We start from the raw sequence: 25,982 nt of genomic DNA, 5'->3' as shown, positions 1-25,982 counted from the left end.
ATATCAAAGGTCATTAATTATTGTATCTTTGCAATTTCAATGTTGCAAATATCCATATTGCTAGACAAGCTTTAAATTAAAATTCAGTTTTGAATGAAATTCACTTTAACAATAATTTTGTTACGCACAGTTTTTCAGCATATGCTGAAGTTATAAATATCTTTGTTATAACATCTTTGTTAAAGAAAAATCGATCGGTGAAGAATCTATAGTATAAATGGTGTGGAACACTGCGTAACTAACGATGTGGGATAATTATTAGATGGAATTTAATTAATGTGTCATTTAAGTCGTGTCAATTAATGCGTCATGTTGGCCACTATGCACTTGGAAACTCCGAGTTCCACTGTCGGCTGTCACGGTTAGTTATCCTGTTCAATAAATATCGACTTTCTGGTTTATATGACATATATACAACATGACTAGCTTGACTAGAAAAAAAGGAAATCAGGGAGCGCCCAACAAATTTTTCTTTTTTTTTGAGCGATTAAATAAAATTGTTTAAATTTAAGGTTTAATTCGCATTTATAGATTCGCATATTTTTACTATCTTTCCCGAAAATAATCAAGTTTTGTTTTACTTTGAACTTAGAGAACACAAACTGTGAGGTGGTTTGAATATAGAACTTTCATAACTTTCTCCTTTAGAATACAGCAATATTTTTTCGGTGTTTAACTTTATGTTTTCCAAATATAATTTATCGGAAGTTATCGGAAAATATTGCAATTCAATTTATTATTGACTTTACTACCTGTTCTTGGCTGTTTTTGGCCGACGTTTTTGGATTTTATTAGGCGGTTTGGTGGAAATGTTGCCGTTCTGCTTGACCTCCTCCTTAATTGTTTCGGTCTTTCGTCCTTCGGTCTCGTTACGATTCGCCGGTCTCTCTTCCGGCTCATTCAGTAGTGGCCGATATCGCTGACTTTGTTCGACAGACGTTGTAGATGAGGAACTGTCGTCATCCTCGTTGCGACGTGGCCGTTTCGACGTAGTAATAAATCTGCTATTCGCCGATTTTATCCTTCGAAGGCGAGCTTCAGTGCCAAGTAAATTTTTACCTGTAAAAACGATTGACACGAATTTTTTTATTTTAAATAACACTATAGTGTCTCGCGCGCAACGGATTCGCGTAGAACGGCGACGAGACTTCCGTAGTTAATCTCAATCGATAGTTAGAATTATACAAGAAAATTTGTTTTTATTTTTTTTGGTCTACAAATGGAAATAACGCAATGCAAAGTCCAAAATGTAAATTCATTATATTTATCTGTATGCAATCCGGACGCGTAAAAGTAAAGAGACTTTACAATGAGCTTAAAGCTGTAAAAATATTAATTAAAACAAAAGAAGTTGTATGATGATTTTCCTAATTTTGTTTGACTTAATTATTAATTTTAGTTTATCTTGTTATAATAATTTTTCTTCAAAAGACAAAACACATTAATCAATGTACAATTGTTGAAAGAGTTTATTTATATTCATCATGTTTTATATTAAACGTTCAATTTTCACATAAATATTATAAAATGAGATTCCGCGTAATTGATGCAGATTTAGATATCAAGTTATTTAAGTAATTATTTACGGCAATAAACATTGTTATTTAAAAAATGTGTTTTCGAGAATCATAAATTACGGATTATCTCTTGGAGTTCTGATTCGAGTAAAATTTTAACCATTTTTGAAGCTCAACGGGAAATGACAACTTGTTCGATGGCACGTATCGTTTTTCATTTCGTCAAAAATTTTTCAACGTTAAAAGTTACGAAAGTCTATGTATTCCTGAATGGATATTATTTGATTTACTTTGCCACTATTTGAAATTTCTCAAGTACATATTTGAAAAAGCAGCGATATTCAAGGATATTTTGCAGTATCAAAGTAAATTTAGAAATATTAAAAGCTGATAATAGTTTTAAACGGAAAATATTAATATGTGGAATAAATTACAATTATTTATCATTTAAATTTCCTTCTTTAGAAAAATATGAGAAAGTGAAGGAAATATTTTAATTGCTTTGAATTCTCTCTTCAGTAATGAAAAATCAATAAAGAAAAATATAATAATTTTGCTTCTATCATTTTGCAAATGCTCACCATTAATTTCTCGCTTAATGAAATAAAGTATCGTATATCGATACTTTAGTTCAAGAACGGTATATTTATATACAGAGTGGAGCATTTAACTTCCATACCTTGCATAACTTTTAAAGTATGTATTTAAAAAGTTGTTTATAAAAGTTGTATAATTTTCTATGGCTCATTACATAGTGTAAATAGTTTTTTTGTAGGCGTTTCGAAGATTTAAAAGTCAGCTTCGTTTTTTTCTTTCATATATTCAAATAAAATGTTATATTTTTCTGGTGAGAATCCAGAAAATGTGAAAAATTCTAAATAAAAATAAATTAATCTTTGTCGACTTTAATCTTAATAATCAACAAAATATTTTGAAAGATTAAAGCCAAAGTTGAAATCATCCTAATCATTCTTTAAATCTTCCAAAATTTTCATTCACAGAACAATTAATTGTAATGTGACAAACATTGTTTATAATAATACGAAATTTACGAAATTTTAATAACAATAATAATTTCAATAATTTTGCGCTTACCGCCAAAGTCATTGTCGCTGGACTCCATGAAATACTGCTTCTTAACGACAGTAGATTTCTCAGTGGTCGGCGGGGCCACCATAGCAAAGTGTGCTAGAATTTGCGGGTCGATCGTGGTTTTCATTGAAGCTTCGCTTGTGGCTACGGCGGACTTCGCTATTTGAAGTAGACTTTTGTAATCTGTTGTAGACTCGGAAGCGATAGCGAGTTCCAGAAATGGATCCTCGACAGCCTCTTCGAGTGCTTTCGTTTCTAGTATATTCAATACTATTTAATCTCTTTGTACAAAAATCACACGGTTTCATAAAAACACTTGGAGCATATTGTTAAGAGAAACAAATATAAATAATTATCAATTATCAATTAAGCAATTGCGCATATCTGTACTTACGATTTGTGTTTTTCAAATTCATGGTCTCCACATCTTTCACAGGATCGGTAGGTTTATCGATTAAATCCGTGAGACCTGATAATTTAGTTTGCTCCTCAATGGGTTGTTTATGCGGTTGCACGCTTGCCATCGCTTCTGAATTATTTTGGGTTGTCTTTGTCTGCTGATCGTTAAGAGCGGCTTTCGACTGCGCCGTCTTTATCTGTTTTGCATCGATATTGGTAGGTATACCTTCCGTCGCGGTGGATAAGTCAAAGTCATGTGCAAAGGCCATTACGTCCAAAGCTGCGGTTAACGCATCACCAAAACCCGCAGTAACTGCCGACACTTGCGGTTCGCCGGCATTGGGACTGTAATGCACGTAAAATTAACGCATGGCCACAATGTTCCGCGGACAGATTGATGTCTCATATAAAATTAATAAAATGTCACATTTAGAAATATTATCAGAATAATTATATAATAAATAATATTTTATTTTATTTTAAGGCAAATAATTAATAAGCAGACTTGCCAATTAAAGTTACAGATTGACGTTCTAATTAATTGGCATATAGAATTTAAAAATATATTATCTATCGGTAAAAATATACATGTACACTGAGAAAAACATTTTTTTAATGAAAAAAATATATTTTTTTAAAATCATTAATTTTGATGCAAGTCTTTGTTTGTTCTATTTAAGTAAAAATATTTACTTTTAAATAAATAGACACATTACCTTAAGTACATATGTAATTTTTCATTTTTTTATTTTTTAAATTTAAATAATTTTAAATAAGCTAATAATATTATTAAATTTAATTAATTTGTTTTTTTAGATTAAAAAATCTGATTGTTTTAAATATAAAAATAGTCTTGCAGTAAATATTTTCTAGAACTGCGAGAAAAAATTACTTGATTAAAAATTATTTTTTCATTTTATTTATATAAACATTTCAATTAAGAAATTTTTAACTTGATTGCAAGGAAATAAACTATAGGACCTAACCGAGGGGAAATTCACAGCCGGCATTGGTGTACAAAATTTCGGCAGTGGACTGCCGAAAAAAGTAAGCAGTGACCTATAATATTGACGGCATTGTCGTCAGTGGTTGGGGAGTGGTGAGCTCACTTCAGAGTCGGTTTTTCGATCATGGGGTTGAGCACAAAAATTTTTGAATACTTCGGGAAAGCTTTAGAATTCTTGTGCAGGCATTGGCGTATGATAATGGGCACGCGGTAGTGTTCATAATTGCATGGCATTGCCTTAATTTTAATATAGGATTGACGGCATTGTAGGCATTGACTAACAATAAGCATTGTCGGCAGTGTACAAAAATGTCGGCAGTGTTTTACAGCAATGCCAAAAATCGGCATTGGTGTACAAAATTTTGGGTTGTGAATTCCCCCTCGGACCTAACAAATAAATAATTTTTTGTTTTTAGATATTTTTTTCTCAGTATATAATAAATTAAATTAATACAAATAAATTCAATTATTAAAAAAAAAAAGTTGGGAATTGCGCTTCAACCGTCTACAAAACGTTAAATTATTTATGTTTCTGTGAAAAATCTGATTCTTTATGTTAGATATGACCTATTCATCTTACATCCTGCTACATATTATGTAACGCATCACGTCGAGCCTCATAAATATTTAATAGACGCGAGATACGGTCACGTTCACGCCGCTGTTACGCGTTCGTTACGTGGAGGCATAACCAATCCGTGAAGGACTCTGATGTTTCTAGACGTCTGCGACGTTAGCTATGTCCGGATTGCAGGTGGCAGGCTCGATGGAATTACGACGTGATAAAAAGTATCGTCCGCGTAGTGTCTCTCTGAGTCACTACCCGCAAGGGCGATTATAAATCTATTCGCTCCAAGTCACGAACGCGTAGAACAGTCTAGTCACAATGCTAGCGAGTAATTGAAACACATTTGCCCGTATTTTTTCTTATCATACATGTGCATATAAAATAATAAAATAAAACATAATAAAAAGAAATATATACACAGTAGAAAATATTTTGTATTTGTGTTAAAGTTCGTGAAAATATTTGTGTTAAATTTTTAACATATTTAAATATTAATTTAACATAACGTGATTATATTATTTGAATATTTTGTATTAAATTAATATTTAACATTTCTTAGTGTTTAAATAACACAATTTAGAAGCAAACAAATAACATAAAAATAATGTAGTTTTAAAATATAAAGTTTAAAATAAATGATTAAAATGTACGTGTCTAAATATTATAAATGTTAATGTTACTAAAGAAATATGTTTTGACATTTTGTTTACAAACTTTGCCAAAGTATTACATTTTAATTTTTTACATAATGTTTATGTTACTTTCTGACATATTCATCTTGTGTTAAAATAACATAAAAATTTGAAAACGGTTTGGAACATGCGATATATATTTTTAACACAAATTTTTCGTCTGTGTAGTAGTTATTTAATTTTTTACAATAATGTAACAAAATAACATAACTAAAAGAATAGTATTATAACTGTAAAAAATATAGCAGCGAAATTAAAATGGAACAGAAAAGATATTATAAATTTTTGTCTTATGATAATGGTATGATAGATAATAAGTTTATATATATTGTAATTTATATATTAATATGATAATAAGCTGGATTAATATAATAGTAAGCTGGACTAAGGCGAAAAATTATGAGACAGTATGAGTATTTTGAAATTATAACCGCGAAAGGATAATAAAACAACAGGTAGCTCTGGAGAAATATGGTATGATGAGATACGATGAAAGTATCATTACCAGACTCGCACAGGAGTAGAGAAGGATGCGCGACCCCACATTATACGACGTAGTTCCTCGCCAGTCATACCTCGTTTTCTCAATTCGTGTATCGTGACTTTCCCGACACGCTGCAAAAGTACATGGAGCGAAATGATAAAATTATTAACGACGTCACCTATTAATATTGCGATACTTTTACAGGTTGAAATTAAATATATTCGAGAAACGTTTCAACGGCAATCATATATAAGCAGTATCTAGTTCTTTTAATTAATAGAATGTAAATAGCGTGAGTGGAAAATTTTCTGTTTGCTCGTTTGAGAAAAATAGATTTAATGAAATATTAATGCAATTAATTTTTAATGCATCTTGGAATAAATAATTCACGTAGTTGCGTTGTCGTTCCCCGACGAAATTTACTACACCGTAACAAAATTCTCTGCGTGCATTTTACGAGAATCGATACCAGAATCTCGTATCAGTCGAATGGGACGTCGATAAATAAATTCTGACGCTTGATGCACTGGTATGGAATAAATCTTTGAATATAGGTACATCGCCGCCGCCGGCGCGCTCATACGTATGGAAAAAAGAATAAATATAAGTAAATAAATCACCTTCCAATTAGACACGGCGCCCTTGCGCTGCTTCGCTCTGGTTTTCGATTTACTTTTAATAATCAGCACGCCTCTCTGTTCCGACGCGGGATTGTTCGGATCGTCGCCGGGTCCCAGTTTGATGCTGTATTCCTGCAGGTAATTATGGGCGTCTTTCTGGGATACCGCGCGTTCCAATGACACCACGATTTTTGCCCACTTGAAAAATGAACGGAAAAAAATATTTAAATTAACAAATACGTTTAAGGGTTATTTGTAACATTTCTTTACGTGATCTAGATAGATAGATAATTTTACTCATCAAAAATCTTTGTATAGAACGGTTAATAATAGTTTGAGTATTGCCCGCTCTGCTTCTATTTTCTAACTACTTAAATTATCGACAGCTCTTATCAAATTTATATTTAGTATAAAACGATTGATTTTTAATTTATTAATTGCAAATAACTTTGCAAAAATTATTGGAAAATTATTTTACATCATTTTTCTTTTACACTCGGGAAAATAACCCGTAAAGTAACGGAAAGTGAGATGCTAAATTAAGAAAGAGAGCATGATTTGTTTCGACACTAACCTGCTTGACGAATTCCTTTTCACTTTGCTCGATAACGTGTGCGTATGTATTACCCATCATGGCGATTAACATGTTGAGCAGTAGTATGGGCACGAGCACCATGAAAATTGCGAAGACCGTCTTGCTCAGGTTAGGGTAGGTCGTGTTGCTCAAATCCGCGTACTGTAACACACACGCAATAGACGCAATTGGATAAACGCGATTCCTGGTAAATCGTCGAGACAATTATACGCGGGCGCTAATAAATAAGCGGCCAATGCCCGATGTTGCGTGCCCGCCGCGCGATGGCGGAAGCACGTAGAATTTTCGAACGGAAACCCGTATTTTCCATCGTGTAGTACGGTCGCTCCCCGCCTTTTAATTCAGTGCAACGAGTTAATCGTTATACGAGCTGCGAAACCGAGCAATGATTTTTACTGGACAGGCGATATTTTATGCACCCGCCGCGTGTTCATGCGGACACGCGCGCGAGCAAGCGCGCGAGCGCACGATCGTCGTGCTAAATCTTTAATTTCGTCAGGAAACCATATTGCAGTGTATTTTGTGTGACGCGGAATTGTCCGTGATTGAAATTCAAGATTCATAGCCTGACGCACCGCCGGAACACCGTTTGGAATGATGTAAACTCGTGCGTGACGTTTAATCTTTTTGACTTTGACATATAGTAATTAAACTAATGTCTCGCGATGCTTTAAAACGTTTAAAATTTATTTATAACGTAAAAGCAAATAAACGGCTAAGATAAATAAATGAAGAACCTCAAATTCCGCAGAACGGGCCTTCGACGGGCAGAAACGTTATTTTTTCAAATGCAAAGTAGATTTATAAGATTCAGGGTGAAAAAAAGAAGGAAGGATCTACGAAAGGACTATCTTGCACTTACGTGCATGCGTGCTCAAGATAAGGGTCTTCAATAGTAACTACTACGATGTGTGCCAATAAAGCGGTAATCTATGGCGAGCTTACGCTATAATCGCCGAGGGTTATCTGAAACAGCGCCATCCAGGTCGAAGGATAGGAATGATAGAGGGATGATTTCACCCCGGGGAATCCCTTGTAAAGAAAATAAAACGATTGCGAGAATCCGAAGAGCATGACCGTGTAGATAATGCCGAAGGTCAACATGTCACCCGTTATCATGCTGTACACCATCGTGACAAATGGACCAGTCAGTCGAACCGCTCTGCAAAAAAGAAATTACATATGATCACGTATAATATAATAAGCAAGTGTACAGACATCTTGAGCAATATATGTCTTATAAAATGTTGAGAAAAGTAAAAAAATAATTTGCGAGGTTGACCGAGTGTCAAGGAAAATCAAGGAAAAATAGTTACCGAAGTTTATCCGCTATGTAGCGTGTAATTTATTTTCAATTTAATTATGCAGTATTCCACGTATCAGTGGTATCACCAAAATTATCATTATCGCTGTTTCGTGAATGAATCGTCGTGTTTCATTCAGTGGTATTGGCGCATCAAAGTCCGAGGTAAATCACTCTATTAACGTCATCAACATCGATTTCACTCATAATACTCAAATACGCTTAATATTATATGCATACAAAATCCATCGTAAAATATTTGCCGGTGATATACAGTGTGTACCAAAAATCCCAGATCAGAGTAAAATATCTCAAAAAATAAAGCATTATCCAGGAAAATGTTTCAAACAAAAGTTATAGCGAATGAAGGGGAACGAACAGTGGTAAAATTAATATTTGAAAAAAAAATCCGTTTTTTTAGATCGTACGAAGGTCAGTGCCTTTTTTAAATTGAATTATATAATTTTTTTTACATAATATAATTCCTGTAATTATTCTGCATATAAAAGTATATTAGGACGGATTTATCAAAAAATTAATAGTTTAAGAGATATTTTAAAGATTTTTGACATAAAATATAAAATATTTCGTAAAGTATTAATTTTATGATTATATCTTAATACTTGTGTATACAAAATAATTAAGGAAATCCATATTGTGTAAAAAATCATAACTCTATTTAAAAAGTAGCAACAACTCTCATATGATTTTAAACAATCGATTTCTTCAAATATTGATTGTATCATTATTTGTCCCCCTTCAGATCATGCAATTTTTGTCTTAAACATTTTTCTCGAGTGTTTTATTTTTGAGATATCTAACCGTTCCAGAATTTTTGGGGCACACTGTATATAAGATACATGATAATTGCATTCTCTCTAATTTGCCAAAATGATGCGTCTTTTTGCTCGCACCCGGCAATCGCCAAAGCTAGATTGAAATATCATACCGCAAACAAATTGATACATATGTATTTTCTTTGCGGTGTGTGTATGTAATTAAGTTCAATAGCGATTAATGCACAAGCGTTGTTTACGGTTATCGTCGCGCCCGCTTTCGTGACCGTTGAATATGTAGAAATAACGGCCGATTTGAAATCCAGTTTTATATTTTGTTTTTATGAAACGGTCCAGATGTGATTTGCATTTACCGGTATTAATTCGCACGTACAGAAAGAGCTATGGATAACGAAATGTTCAGTTAACAAGTTAAAAAGTGCATGGCTTTGAACACTTGATATCGGAGTTCAGTTATCGCGTTTCTAGTAGCCGCGATAACATGAATAGGTCAGGCACGAAAAGTGCTTGTGCAGCAATCCGGTGTGCATATGTAAACTACTCTTCTTACACGCAGCTCACAAATTTATAACGAGGAAAACAATTAAATGCTAATAACTTTAGCAGAGAAATTTAAATACGTTATTGATTAACCTAAAATGATCGATAATACGATTAACTGGATATTCTTTTCATCTTCTGCAAAAAGAAATGAAATAATTAAATGGTTTTAGAGAATTATATATTAATGTATGGCTTCTAGCTATTAAAATTTATTAAAAAATGTTATACAGTGATTAATTAAATTAATTTATATATCATACATTTAAGTAAAAGGTATGAATGAATTACTCATATTATATATTTATTAATAGGAGGTATAAATAAATTTCGATAATAAATTATGAAAATGACAAGAGAAAATTTATTACGCAGTACGCAGAACGCTTAAAATGTTTAAAGGTCTTTTTTATTGATATCCCTATACTCACACCGAGAGAAAATTTCATTTTAAGTTAGCGCATTACTGATTGCATTAACTTTGTAATACTCCAGCATAAGTAAGTTACGACTCTTTCGTTATCGCAAAGTTAGAATCGCGACTACTAATATAAAGCAGACTTCGAACAAAGTATTAATGTATTACACTTTGTCGCCCCATTAAAACACACACACAAACACACACACACAATCTCATTTTCGTAACCACATACGATTCTGATAATGCAAAAAAATATAATGTGTTAATGAGAAAATTAATTTTGATTTTAATTAATTAAAAGAAAATATAAATGGGGAATTATAAATGATTTTGCTCAACGTTATCCTGGATTCTTTTTCGCTTTGATTTTTTACGCTTTGAGGCTCGTGCATTTACATACGGTCATACGATTACAACCAACGGCATCGATAAAATCAAAACGATTCGTAATACGAGACTCGTGGCATCCGGCGTATCATATACAATACGAGTACAATAGGACGAACACGAGCCGGAACTGGGATCGGAAAATCGAAGGAGGAGCGATTAAAATCGATGCTGTCGGTTACCGCCGCCGCCGCCGCCGCCGCCGCCGCCGCTCGGCAACGTAAAACAAAAGCTTTTTAATCCCAACGCCGTATCCGCACCCGTCGACAGACCGACAAATTTTTCAGATTCGTCATTCGGCTGGGATTAAGATTGAAGAGACTCGCGTTCCGCGAATGGATGAACGTACGAACGAACGGACGTACGAACGGACGGACGGACGGACGGACGGACGGATGGCAAATGATCGACGAATAACGGCGGAAGAGAGAGCATCGATCGAGCCTCCATTAACTCCGACGACGTCGTCGCCGGTCGGTCCTACCCTCTTCCGCTAATCGATGGGTGACCTTATCTTGTCAAGGGTTACCGACGCCCATAAATCTTCGGCCTTTTTCTCGGGGTAAGTTCAAGGGACGGTACAGCCGCGATAGAAAAGACACCGCGGATATATACTCCGGTATAACTCGCACGGTATAGCGAGCGCGCGGTATAAGCGATGCAACTTGGATGAGGGATATAACATCGTTGTCCCGGGTATCGCGTATACGTTGTCCCGGGAAAATCAATAGGAACGCCGACTTCCGCTCGGCAAACAAGTTTCCGCTCTACGCGAGTCTTCCTCGCTACTTTCAGTACCGTTCGAGAGAAAGAGAGAGAGAAGAGAGAGCGTCGTGCTCTTCCTGTTTTTTTTTCTCCCCTCCTCCTTCGATAATTATATCAGATTAACCAGCTGAGCCGTCGTATTGATTTTACAGCGTTGAATTATAAACAATGCACTTTCATTTCCTGTCGCTGTAATCGTTATCTGATTATGAGAAGAAAACTTGAAAATAATGAATTTTAACTACTAGCCATGCGTATATTAGTATTTTTTTTTTTCTAGGAAGTACTTCGTTTGTATTGACTAATCAGGCAGAGTATAAAGTCTTTGACCATATCTGTGCGAATGTGTCATGGGTGTTCCAAGGAAATGTGGATACACTTAATACACTAATGCAGGCTTAATAATAGCTTTTGACGCTGACAAAGCAACAAAACGTATTAAGCCAAAAAAGGGGATTAAATTGAATGATGAGTAATATAGCAAGAAAAAAATTATAATGCCATTATCGGCGCCGTAATTCAATATATCCTTTGAAGTCCAGAACTGTGATGAAGAGCTAACTATGTTAGCCAGGTCTCTATAAAGCGGACTACAATATATTTTATTTATATAGAGCGGTGCGACGATAGGAGCCGCGATATTCCCCGCGCGTAATTACTGTCCATCAGGATCCTCTTTAGACTCCCGGCATCACTTCGTTTAAGTGTACGTATACGTGCAGTAATTCCTCAAAGGTTGCCGCGCACTCGATGCCACTCGGTGTTTCTTGTCCTCCATCACGGCTGTCGTTCGCCTCGGCAATAAGCCGCAGTCACGCCTGAGATTAATTTCGCACAAAATTTAACGGGAGCCCGCTGCTACAACCCGCCTCTAAAGTTACGGCCTAAGTGCTTTACGATGTACCATTTACGAGCCGCCGTTTTACGTCTGTTTAAATTCAATATACACTCTTTGCGCCTGCACAAGTTCCAGGAACGCCTCTGTATACCTTATAGCTCTTAGGCACCGTATACCTTAGGCGCAGCTGGAGGGCCCAGGAAGAGAGTACGAGAGTCAACATAATGCTCTCTTCTCGTTCGTTGATACTTGGCGCATTTTCAGCTCTCATGCAGAATTGCAGCGAAAGAATTAAATAATGGAAATTTATTGTATTATATTTTTATATTTCTTACTGTAAAAAAATAAAATTACAAAAACGTAATTGCGATTGAAAAAATAACGACAGTAATATTTGAAAGTGCGACTTTATTTGAAGAAAAGATATGAGAAAATTGGAAACTTCTAATTATTTCCCTGGAAAAATTTAATAGTGTCGAAAGATAATATCGTTCCAACGATCAGTATCTGATTTGCAGAGAGAAGTAGAAGTGATTAACCTGTCACTTCACGTATCCGTCGAAATATAGTATTTTCGTGATGTTTACTCAGTCGGACCGCGACGGAACAAACCGGGAAGTTTTCCGAAAGGAGCAGCTGCAATCCGACTGTTCTATTCCCGATGTCGGTCACGTAAGTTTGATATCACGTATTAGGAACGTATAAGCACAATGCGCGAATGCACGTCCGCGCCTCTCGATAAACCATTTGTCCCATTCTTCGCGGAAGTACATCCGACAAGAGGCGTCGACATTCGTCAAAGTGTCGTTAAGCAAGAAAGCGTTTGCTAGAAGCGTTCGAGTAACTGATGTAGGAAGCAGATTCACGACTTGTGGAAGTTCTACGTGAAAGCGGGAAATCCTGCCAGCAGAATGCAAATAATGATTTTATATTATGAATTATGGTGACTTATTATGACGCCTAAGAAAATGCTTATGAAATTTAATTTATAATAAAGACAATTTTATGTAAAAGAAAATGAAAAATAACAAATATGTGAAGGGGAGAATTGCTAAATGCATACTACTTAAATTATATTATATATTTTCCATTTAATACTTATTTGTATGTAAATAATTTGTACATTGGAAATTGTAGATTAAAGTTTTACCTATTACTATAATGTACTTATTACTATAAATTTAATTTTTCACAACGACAAATCAATTTATTATATTTGCTTTTTTGCAAAAGTGTAATTTAAACAACCAGTTGCTTAAATCGTATACCTAAATTTTTCAAATCATTTCTTAAATCATATCGAATTTATGAATTACAATAATTAAAGGTGTAAGGAATTATTAACCAATGTTTATTTTATTAATAATTTATTGAAGAAAGATCAAATTTAATAATTAATAAATAATAATAATAAAAAGGTAGGATGTTGAAAGAAATCTGATTTTATTTTTGTAATTTGATATATTTTTGTGCCGTCTTATTTTTATTTATGTTTGATATATTTTTATTTATATCAATTATTAGTTTTACTATTAGCACTTATTGGTTTTACATTATTATTATTTACTGTAATATATAATATTTGTGGTGATGATTAAGGAAACTTGATAGATTTTATAAAAATTTTGATTTAATCTTTATAATAATTGCAAATAAGTACATAAAATGAATGTAAACTGTTGTACAATAAACCTTCTTTTATAAAAATATAAAATTTAATATAAAATTGCAGGATTACGTTATATTATCAGCTATAAAAATTGGTTAAAAATCAACATCAATTGTATCTGATTTTTTCAAGTGTTGTTAGTACACACAAAGCAAAATGTGATCTGTTAAACTTTTGTTTATAATACTCGTTTTACATTTATTTCATATTTTGTGAAAAAAATGTTGCTTATATTAAGTAAAAATATAAAATATTCATGAGGTACGACTTTTAGCAACTCTTCCCTATTTACCAAGGCTCAAGTAGATAAATAATAGGCTTATGAGCAAAGCAAGGTTTTAATTCTAAACAATTATTCAAAGTTATAAACAAATATTTTGATCTCTATCAAGCCATCTTTAATATAAAAAAGGAAAATAAGTAAGAAACTAGGTAATACATTGCGAGCTTTTTCCGCAAGCTCATGGATAACTTCTGCAAATTAGATTATTGTTTATTAATATCGCCTAATATTAAATATTTTTACTCTGTCATTTTATTAGAACAACTAATAATGGAGAATGCATCCTTTCATAAAAATAGAAGTATGCTTTTTTTTTAACTTTGGCCTCGATATTGCGATATCTTTTTTTCCCTCATCAATCTACCGTATTTAGATCCCCTTGATTTAGATCCACCCCTTTTTTATGATTGCGTGAAAATAACCAATCATAATTATTTCTTACACGCTTTCCTGCGCAATATTGAGACACAAGCAAAAAGTACGTTCAATTATATTCAAAGAAAGGGATTTACGCTGCGGAAGAAATCCAATTCGATATGCTCGGTCTGACAAATAGCGCATGCGGGATACAACATACAGGTGGCTGTAAACACGTCGCCGGTTTACACGCGGCGATTGTCCGCGGCGGTGGCGCTAAAATGATGCGTGAAACAAATGGGTGGCAGCGATGTAACGAGTGCGACCTGGTCGCGTCGCGCCAGCGTAAATTGCTACCACTTTAATTTCGCAGCTCCACCCCCGTCTTTCCGCGCACGTTTCGTCGCGCGTCTCTTGTACGTACATACATATTACTTACCCGGCGAAAAACATAAGAAGAAACCATGAGCCCGGCACGGCGTACACCAGTATCGCATCCTCCGCGTGCCGATCGCCAGCGATACGACATGGAATGCACGCGAGAATGAGCAGATTGCTGATCACGAATATCAACTTGGCCGGTTCGTGGCTCTGAAATGCAAATGCGCGCGGGCGGAACGTTAGTGCGGCCGCATGCACTCTTGCAACGTTTCAGGAACGTCCGCAGGGGAATCGATATTTTCGTGCAATTTCGATACCTCAGTGTAACGACTGCGTCGTCACGGCGACGACGCACAGGCTGAAATTTGCACGATGCGTGCGGGGACAGAAAGACAGAGTATATTGTACATTGTTTTTTCTATCATTTTTTAAACTATTGGTTTTACATTAAGTTTTTTAAACAAATTTTTGCAAAATTTATTTTACAATCGCATAAAAATAAATGAATACATTTTCTAGAGGCGTAATACACCTATTGCATCGAAATTGCATGTTTTAGATGCGGATTTGTTATGTAATAATTATGGCGTTAATATATGGAGAACTAAACATCACGTTCGTATTTACACAGATAAAATGTTTTTCGCTATCTGTGCATATAGAGATTGGGTAAATTACACATTGTGCGACGACGTGGCTTGTATGGACTGATGCGTATTAACGTTTTTGAGTTGTCGCAGTATTAATTATCCGCAAATCGAGGCGGATACACGAATACGCATTTAATAATATAACGATATAGCTTGTGTTCGATTGTATTGGCTCGGAGCGACGTATGTGTGCTATTGATCCAGCAGAGGCAATAACCAACGCGATATGTATATGTATATTCTCTCTTAATTGATAGATATGGATAGATTACCGATAGGCACGCTAATGTGCCATTATTTTGCACATTTTCGCGATATCTGCAGGAATTCTTGAATCGAAGGGCATGCGTTACATAAATTTATATTGTACATGACACTTATCACAAAATAGATTTGACGACAAAAATAAATGTAATTTCTCTTAGAATAGAGCAAAATTGATGGAAATTTTAATTGGAAATCATTTAGAGTTTAATAATTCGTTGGCGGAAAAGGATCCATTTTTACTATCGAGGACACATATCGAAATATCACCTCTACCAAAAATGCTTTCAACGCAATCAATCATTGCCGTCGGTGTTTTTCCTGAGATTTTATTTTTCTATGACATTTAATAACGTGATATTGTGGGGAATAATTAAATTATGAAATAAAAAAAATATTAAATTATTATATCACGTTAATGCCGATTTATTATAAATTTTACTTATTAAATTATTTAATAAAATTAATCTGTTTTTTCATCTATGTAATTTAATGAAAATTGACAAGTATGTTGCCACGAATAATATATCGTCTTTGATTACACAGTTAATAAAGAAAAAAAAAATGGAAAGAACTAATCAACCGACTGCTATCATTATACTATACCGTTACACGTAATACTTTGGTAATCATCGACTTATCCTTCTCTGTGAAAGATTAGTACCACGACTGTACAGCTTCCTTCGGTAGCCGTAGGATATTCCTTGGCGCATCCACAGATCCGTGATCCGTTACAGTTCACCAGTCTTAGGATTTGCGCAACGGGCTACACTTAACCGACATTGCCGCACCGAAATTGCACGTTGAGTATCGGCATTTGCGAACTATCACGAAACAACGGAATATTTCGCGATCAGGAGAAACGACGAAGAGATGATGCAGCGTTGATGGAAAACGGGAGCGTTTTAGCTTACTTAAGGACCCACAAGATCTTCATTATGTAAAGAATTAAATTATTTGGAAGAGGAATTCATTCAGTCTCGCGAAAATGTTTTTTTTAGAATTATGTTTGTATTTCATTATGATTGCGTCTCCAATTTTAAGCCACTTTATATATCAATAATCTGAAAATTATATAGGGAAGAGTTTTATTGGACACGATAAGTTTTTTGCTGTAATTTTAAAACGGTGCCGAATAATTGATTTCCGTTAAGTACAATGTTACTCTAAAATATCCTTTATTAGAATAGAAAATCTACAATTTAAAGTATCTGCAAAAGTGTGAGTTATTTACAGCATAAAAAGGAAAAAGGAAGGAATCAAAGGAAGAAAGGAGGACTCAAAACCAAAAAATAAGTAAAAACACTCGAATATTACAAAAATATGATTTCACACTCATGTATTTCTGCACTACTAAATGAAAATGGGAGTTTTCCAACTACGTTGCATAGGAAGGTACAATATTAGCAGTTATGACAGTAAACCGTTGCTATCTAGCTAGTGTTAAAATTGCCCAATACTGTAAGACATCTGGTACTGTAAGACTCTCCCCTAAACATCTTTGTAAAATTTAACTAACTTTAAAGTTATTCTATCTCTTTCCACAAAGTTCCAGTTGCATTGATACAAATCACACTCTTAAATTCCAATTCTTAGATCCTACGCACAATAAAAAAATATTAAATTAGATATTAGGAATAGGAATTAAAATATTAGGATCAGCTTTCTTAATAAATATTAAACGTAACGCATAATGGATACGAATAAAATAGATGTGTCGTACGAAATGCAACACCACTTATTATTTATCTATAGTGTGCTCATTGAGGAAACCGATTTTAAAATTCTGATTTTTTTTCCTAATATCTGATATTCCTCCACTGTGCGCGGGGCTTTATATATCTTTATCTGAAATTCTCTGCTCATCGATGCAAGAATTAAATTTATTAAATCAGTAATCATCCATATCTTCACGATTTAATCGTGAGCTTTTCGAATTACGGAAGCTCCGGATCCCAGGTTAGAATCTCGCGAGTTCAAACGGTAAAACGCTCCTGACGGCAAGGTCACCGCGGCGAAAATAAAATGTCCGAGCCTACCAGTTGCTTCAGGAACGACAGCGGACCGATGTTGATCATCTCGCCGCCCAGTTGAACCAGGATGTAATTCAGCACACCCAGCACGGTGATGCACTCCGCCACGGTGCGGACGGCGTCCGTTATCTCCTCGGGCCACTGCAGCAGCACGGCCTCCATGTCCGCGGGCCTGAAGTACACGGCTAAGGACAGCGAGGCCAGGTGAAACACCAAGATAATCAATCGCTTCAGGAACTGCAACTTTTCAGTGGAGAATAGATGTCGGCGTATGCACCCACGGAACTTTCCGCATCGATTGGCCGGAACATAAGAGCAAAGTTTTACGAGCGATAATATAGGGTCGGACTCGCGAAAATATCGCCGGTCCCGGGGCTAAGCTCAGGGAGGCGCTTGGATACCAGTCGTGCATTTGAGAAGATCGATTTCTCTCTCGCATATTTCGGATCGTTTATCCATTCTGTATCTGTTCTTGGATTTTCAATACCGAGAGCATAATTTATGATCAGAATCGATAGCCCCCAAGATTATTATTGCATTCAAATACGACGAAAGCAATCTTTCTCTTTCATTTCACTAATATCTCGCGCCTGTTTACCCATAAATGACATCAATTCCAAATATAGAAAATTTTGTAGTGCAACGTCATTATTGCGCCACGCTCGTATTGTCGCGTGATAATCCAATTACCAGACGTAGCATTTAACGTCTTTCGTTTTATCTTTCAGCCGGCGTTATCGCGCCACTTGTTTGCAAAGTGGTGATCGCACGCGCTTTATTTAAACGGACAAAAACGTTTTAACGAACCGCTCTCCAAGATTGACTCTGGTACGATCCGATAATAGGAAAATCATAACCAAACGGACACAGTAATACTGCATATTGCGTCTACGTGCGGTTCGAGTGTGGCCGTGATTAGTGCCATAAATGGGACACGTTATGGACGCGGTGCAGTTATAATATGCGCGATACGCGCCCGTCTGGCTGGTGAAGCCTTCGGCATAGGTACGAAAGCTCGTTTGTGATGCGATCGTAATTGCAATCAGCCCGCCCGTATAACTTCGATAGCCATCGTTTCGAAATCACTGAGCCACCATGGACCCGCGACAGACTGACTTGAAATAACCGGTGCAATTATACCGCCATCGCCGGAAGCCTCATCGACGTCACTCGATCGATCGACCTGAGTGTTAATCGTTCCAAGTCACTTGAGAGGGAGAAAGAGAGAGATGGAGAAATCGCATTCGACGTCGCGCTAGTAAACAACGCGACAATATCCCGCATTACGGACGCGCATCTGCGACTCGCACCTCTACCCGCGAAGCCACGTGAAAATTTCATCTCCTTTTGTCAATTTTAAATAAACGTCCATGTGTCATTCCCTTTCAAAAGTTCGACCGTTTGCAAAAACTTAAATCGTCGTTTGGTCGTTTAATTCTTCCCCGAGTTATTTGCTATCCGCTAAAATAGGTTTTAAAAATACATAAAATTTTAGAAGTTTTAAAAACTTTTGTACTCGATAAAAACTATGACGATATTACCCGATCTCTCTCTCTCTCTCTCTCTCTCTCTCTCTCTCTCTCTCTCTCTCTCTCTCTCTCTCTCTCTCTCTCTCTTGCAGTGACCTAAGCAGCTTTGCCAAAGTAACATGTTATTTATCGGCAATCGTCCAGGTGGCTCATGTGTTGTCAACTACATAAAATATATAAGCGAAAAAGTATTGCAACGTGAGCCGCTCTCGCGATGTAAGCCGATCTTTCTCAAAGTGCTCGCGTAAAGATTTTCCAAAAATATGGACGATCCGGGCGACAGAAATCTAAAATTGCGTCCTACCAAACAGAAATATCTGCGATTGCATGCCGGCATAGAGTGTGAAAGATAGATTCGTCGAGACGAGTTTAGAATCGATTTATTTTTAAGTGACAGTCGAATAGAAACTCTATTAAGAAATTACTTAAGGAAAGTGATAAGCTTTCAGCAGAAAATAATCGTCGAACAATTTCAAATAAGCACGACGTATACGACTTTTATTTTAATACATCCTACATTTGAATATTTACATATTATCTAAATGGCTTAGAGAAACGTGTACTCTATTCTATTAACCATGTAAATTTTTAATATATTTCTTAATATAAAGCTACTTTATTATGCAAACAAAATACAAAAAATGCGCAGAAATGCAAAGGTAAAGAACTGAAAGAATTCCCTATTTGATGCTTTGAGTTATGCAGGGAACGTAAGAAGAAAAGAAATCTCTTTCTCCGTTCGACGTAAGAATCGGTTATACGAATACACAATACAAAGTTACAATACACGCTCTGAATGAACCAGCCATTGTTTTATGAAAGAACAAAGCAACTCCTGAATTTTATAATATCAAGCATAATACGGCATCTATGATACTGAGTACAAAATTTTCTAATTTCTACATACTTTTAATTTTGAAATATTTTTATCGTAAAACGTATGTTAGATGTTGTTCAAGCTATTTTCGGAAAAAGAGGCAACTACTTATTCTCTAAATTTGGCACCTTTGCTCGAAGCATTATGTAAAATTAGGTATTTGAAATATCAGTGGAAGAAGATGAATTAATAAAAGATGAGGTCAGAGAGTGTGTGCCGTGTGATTCTATTGTTACAAAGAGGAAACTCGAGTCGTCGCAGCAAAGTCAAGCATAAAGGCGAAGAAACGATGAAAAAGTTCGAAATATAGTAACGCCTTATAATTCAGCGAGAAACGAGCGGGAACGCCATCACGTGGACGCACTTACTCGCGCGAAGGTCTTCCATTTTTCCTCAAGTAATCGCTGAATAATACCACCGTCCAGCATGTCCAAGTGCTCCTCCTTCGTACCGTTCAGAATGATAAATAGCGCAGAGTTCCAGTCTGAAATAGAAATTCGGAGAGAGCCATTTGCGGTTAATGGAACATCGCTTTAGGGTTTGCGCCGCGATAATTATGGGTTTTGCATTAGTGAGCGTGCATACAGCGGGATGTATACAGGTGCAGGTGCGAGGGGGAGGTCTCTTTTCGGCGGAATTCTCTCCCTCTCGCGGCGGAGAAACATCCGGCACGAAAGATGCCCCCGCTGTGGAGACGGAAATTTTCTGTCATCGCCATGTGCGCCCCTGTCGCCCCTATCACCGTGGCGCCATACGCTCAAAGGAAAAATCCGTGGCGCCATTAAAGTTTCATTCGAAAATGTTTCGCAATTGCCGGTGAATAGCACGGCGAGACGCTCCTGAAAAATGCCGGGTGTTTATGTATCCGCTGTACATTGGCGCGACGAGCCGGGCAACATCAGGACAGTCCCCCATCGCGAGGTCGACGTTTAAATATTTCAATCACGATTACTGACTTTTAAACATTTTAACGCGATCGATATAGTGTACGCCTTTCGCCCTGCCGAATCGCGTCGTGCAATATTAAGTGCAGCGTTCATGTGCAGCGCGTTACCGGGAGACTCGGTTGTGTATCGATCGCATGCATCTGTCGTCGCACTTCGCCCGGCTTTGGCGCGAGTGCTAAAGTAATTGGAACTTGGAGGATTGTATCCTCGGGAGTCCTTAATTACCGCTCGACACGGGCGAAGGTGTGCACGGTAGCTTGACCCGTCAAAAACATCGCTTCCCGGATGGGAAATGTCTAGAGTGAACGTTGTTATTTTAGCTATTATTTCATCAATAATTTTATTGCCAAATGAAACTTTAGGAGGATGAACTACAATTTTCGACAATTGTGTCGATCATCGTGTATCGTAACCCGCGCACGGTATATATATACATATATAGCGTTACATTCTGACTGGGATTTCAAATGATTACACATTTATAATTCAAGAGGGGGTAATTTGGATTTCAGACAAGTCGAGCGGATCCGATGCTAATGTCGATACTCTCGATCATCCGGTTCTCAATTTTGCATGACGACCGCCGATCTGCCGGCTTCAAACCGGTCGGCGAAGTTACTAACGCGTGTCCGTTACCGCAGCACGTAATTATATCTGACTTTGGAACACAGAGCCGCGATAGTTTTCCCCGAGCTTCCTCCTGGTACATCCTCGGTCACTATCTACTAATCTCGACCGGACATTGAACCGAGCTTAAATAACAAAGTACCACTTTGGGTGCTACATTTCTCACGATCGACAGTAATTATTTCGGAGGACCGGTCGTGAAATTAATGAGAGTAAGTACTTTCGAGATAGATAAACTTGGAATTATAGCAGTATAATTTTAATTTGCGACACGAGATCTTTTTTAAATGACAAATGTAAGATAATAAATGTAAAATATTTTAATTTTGGAAATAATTTATAAGTCATTTAAGAGATAAGCCCTTAATTATGCAAAGTTGTAAGCTTATTTAACTTGTGTGTGTGTATGTATATATATATATATATATATATATATATAATCCACTTTTTTGGCTCAAGATAAAAGAAAATTACTCGATTACAGAAAATAATCTAGAGAATAAATTTATTACCTGTATTGACTTTATCTGTATAAAATAATCCTTTGTTTAGCTTGTCTTTATAGGATTTACTATCGGAACCACCTTATTTTCTAAGGCTTTCTGTTATTGTCGTCGCGATAAAGTCCGCAATATGCGATTCTGTGCCGGATGCTCTCGAAATAGACATCGGCACACCTCTACATTTTTCTCTGGTCGACAAGTCGATAGGTTCTGGTATGGGAAGTTAAATAATAGAAGAGAAAAAAGCTTTGTGAGAGTTCAACGGATAATTAAAATTGCGTGGAAGTCTACTGGGTGCTGTCAAGCTTACAAAGGTGATTATTTTCAGTGAGAGGATTTTATTTATATTTGATACAGAAAACACTTAATGTGTTATACAAATTAAACTTGAAAAATGTCGTGTTTACCAGATTTTAAGTAGATATTTTAAAATTAAATTAAAATTAATTAAATTAAAATTAAATTAAAATTAATTGCGATAAAATCTAAAATTTTTTAAAAATAAATTTTAAATTTATAAAAAATTTTTTTTCAAATTTATATATGTATACATAAATGAAACATTATATAATTAGAAATTAGAACATTCAATATATAGGTTCTGTAGATATAATTACGGTTTTCTTAGTGAATATATTGAAATATGTCAATTCTATAACATTGTATTGTTCATAAATTTAAGCTTCTATAAGTAAATTTATTAAAAATGAAAGTGGAGTATTTTTTATTAACTTTTTACTTTTGCAAAACTATCAACATGTAACATTACCAAATATTTTTTTTAATTAAAGAGAAAATTATTACAAACAGATATTACATATAGACATGAAAGAATATTGAGATATTCTTTTATTTATGATTTTTGCTATAATGTAATACAAATAAATACAAGTAAACGCATTTATTTAGCTATTAAATATAAAGTATAAAATTTAATAAATCCAATCTCGTTTACTATTAAGCTTTGTTAACAATTCAAGGATAATTTTGTATATTTTTCTTGAATTACGGAAAATAATTTATTTATATTTTCTACAATTAGAAGAATATCATTTTTCAATATACATATATCTTTCTATAATAACGCGGAATTTTAATTTTATATGCAATACTCAATTTTTCAAACAGTTTTCAAGTAAAAGAAAAGTAGAATAAAAAATTTTGGTGTACGATCTTAAATAACTTATTTTTCTTCACGTAGATATAACACACACATACATATTGGACAAATTTTATATCGTGGGTCGTTTCAAACTTGAAAGCTGCCGTAGTCCTCTTACGTAACGTCGCTTACGTGCGAAGGAAAAGTCTGAAATAAGAGCTTGTGCAACGTGAAGGATGGCAAGCGTCTTAACGACCGCGCGTCGTCAGGAATCTGTTTCCGGTCAAGAATACCGTAAACGGTTCAGTGCAGCATGGTAGTGATCACATGTGTCTGATACTTTCATCGTCACGACGCGATTTCTCGCAGGTTAATTTTTTTGCAGTAATATACAAATAAATTATATATTTTTCTCGCGTTTATTAATGTTTTATTCTCATTCTCTCTCTCTCTCTCTCTCTCTCTCTCTCTCTCTCTCTCTCTCTCGTAATTATTGTGTTGTTATTAGCTTTATTTTTATTTTTATTTGGTCTTTTATTCTTTCTTTTTGTTCTCTTTTTATTTTTATTTTATTGTATTTTATTTCATTATTTTCCTTTTAATAAGCATTTCTGTTTTGTAGTCTTTCACACGGTATTTATATTTTGAAATTAACGTTCTTAGAGGGAGCCTACCCTAAGACATCAATAACGCTCTGTCTCTCTCACCAAAGTGCCTGACAAACAGCCCGTAATAAAAATTGCAACATTCCATAATTTTTATTTCGAAACTTTTTCTGATCGCATTCACACGCCACGCTTATACTTTTACGTATCTGTGTTGCCAACAGAATTAATTTTTAATTAACCCGCGAATAGTAGCGTCGCGGCGAAAAATGACGGCGTTGATTGCGCGCGGGCTGTTGCCCTCCCGGAGTTGCAGCGTAGAGTCAGTTTCCAGCGCGGATACGATACCGGAAGTTACGAAAATAACATTTTACGCGAGCGTCGCGCTCTCACGGCGCGGTGCGGTCCTCGGATTAAAACGGGAAAAAACGTCGGCAGGGCCGAGACGAGGGGAATGGCTTTTCCGTTGAAAGCTCGACCTTTGACCGCCGTCACCGAGGCTCTTTTGGCCAACCGCCACCATCCTCCCACCCTTCGACTCCGCCTTCTCTCTCTTTCTCTCTCTCTTTCTCTTCCCCTTGCTCTTTCACTCTAGCCTTCGTTTGAAGTAATTAAGCGTGCCCGTAGGAGAGACGTACCGAAAGTTCGGTTCGCCTAGCTATAGCACTGTCCTCTCGCCGCCGCGGTTACTTTCCTCCATCCGGGCGCCCCCGCCGACGCGACGCCCGCCACCCTTTGCGAAATCGGGCGACGCTCGTGCCCTCGTGGAGACGCCCATGCTACGAGGGGGGTAGATAGCTAGGGCGGCGGCCAGAGGAAGGATCGAAGGGATAATGGATTCCGAAACTAAATGAAACGCAAGCTCCCGGCACCGCGCCGCGCCGCGCCGCGCCGCGCCACGCCGCATCGCGTCGGGTCCGCGGCGGCTAATCTCGAAACTTCGTTAAATGCCCGTAATTGCATCCTGCTACGACCCACCACGCTTCCAGGCATCCGCGTCGCGCTTCGCGATACTCTCTCGCTCGCGAACGATCCAGGGAAAACCTGAGGCAGGTAACGACGACGAACGCATCCATTTCTCGGCTGCAGCACGCGCGCGGCCGCGAACTTCGATACAATTTCACGCAAGTTCGACTGGCGCGGCTCCTCTTAAAATGCGAACGGCAGCACGCGAAACTTTTCCTCTCCCCTGTCCTACCCCCGCCCTCCCCTGCGGTTCTTTGTCGGGAAATTTTAGTGACATGACAAACGCGAGGGTAAAATCGAATTGCATCGCCTCTCTGGACGGGATGCTCCCATGGGGATATCGCTATAGCCGGCTCACATTCGAATACGGACGAGAGCATACGCTGACAATCCTTTATAGTATTCCAAAGATCAGTTACTTCGTCAAATTGAATCAATTTCAGATCTACGTCATAAACTTTGGGATATCGTATCCTGTAATAAAATTTTGTATAACACTTAAAGTTTTGTGTGTACGACATCTTTCTCGAATTGCCTTCTGATTGTTATTAATACCAATTACTTTGATAAAAAGAAGTTTATATTCAGCAATGAAATCGGAAATGCATTAATAACGCTGAGATCTTTTGATAAAACTCGCTATACATAAAATTAAATGTACCGTGTGCGAATCATCGTGTTTGCATCGCGCTTTCTAGAATGATTTCAATTATCTCGCCGGATATCGCTTAAGTGAGAAATCTAAATCTTTGATTCTAAATTGCCGTCAAAGCAGGAAACTATCAGCGCGATGACGATGGTAAGAGCGGCGACGATAACGAGCCAATATCAGCTAGTTTTTACCGAAGAGTGGCGTGTTATTCGCGTGTCGGGCGAAGTTGTTGGCAGTATGGTTTACTATCCGCCTGCGTCCTATGTAGGAAAACTTTGTGAAATTTCTTTTTTTTTTCCCTCTCCCGGAAACTTTGCAACCCGATTTTGTCCTCGATTTTGTCCTCGTATCCAATTTTACGGGAGAAGATAGTCCCTTCTTGCTTTCGCTATGGTGGTCCTTTTTCTCCCTCCTCTCTCTCTCTCTCTCTCTCACACACACACACACACACACATTCTCTCTTTCTCTCTTACTCTTCTCCTGTCGTCGACACTCGTGTCGCAATTTTTGCTC

General features: G+C 36.5%; 1 protein-coding gene across 1 annotated transcript in view; it reads right to left on the bottom strand.

The window, feature by feature from the left end:
- Positions 1–25,982, bottom strand: part of LOC105200930 — a 30,586-nt gene that overhangs the window by 1,948 nt on the left and 2,656 nt on the right. Inside the window, exons 3-12 of the mRNA XM_011168732.3 lie at positions 20,436–20,551; positions 17,668–17,904; positions 14,773–14,924; positions 7,919–8,135; positions 6,953–7,114; positions 6,379–6,576; positions 5,780–5,889; positions 3,004–3,353; positions 2,613–2,864; positions 753–1,059 (exon numbers count right to left, since the gene is read on the bottom strand). Coding sequence (XP_011167034.1) covers positions 753–1,059; positions 2,613–2,864; positions 3,004–3,353; positions 5,780–5,889; positions 6,379–6,576; positions 6,953–7,114; positions 7,919–8,135; positions 14,773–14,924; positions 17,668–17,904; positions 20,436–20,551 — 2,101 coding nt within the window. The remainder of the gene's footprint in view (positions 1–752; positions 1,060–2,612; positions 2,865–3,003; positions 3,354–5,779; positions 5,890–6,378; positions 6,577–6,952; positions 7,115–7,918; positions 8,136–14,772; positions 14,925–17,667; positions 17,905–20,435; positions 20,552–25,982) is intronic.

The sequence above is a fragment of the Solenopsis invicta genome, chromosome 2 (assembly GCF_016802725.1).
Source record: "Solenopsis invicta isolate M01_SB chromosome 2, UNIL_Sinv_3.0, whole genome shotgun sequence".
In the NCBI taxonomy this organism is placed as follows: Eukaryota; Metazoa; Arthropoda; class Insecta; order Hymenoptera; family Formicidae; genus Solenopsis; species Solenopsis invicta.
The sequence above is the reverse complement of the archived record's forward strand: the minus strand, read 5'-3'. Positions and strand labels throughout refer to the sequence as shown.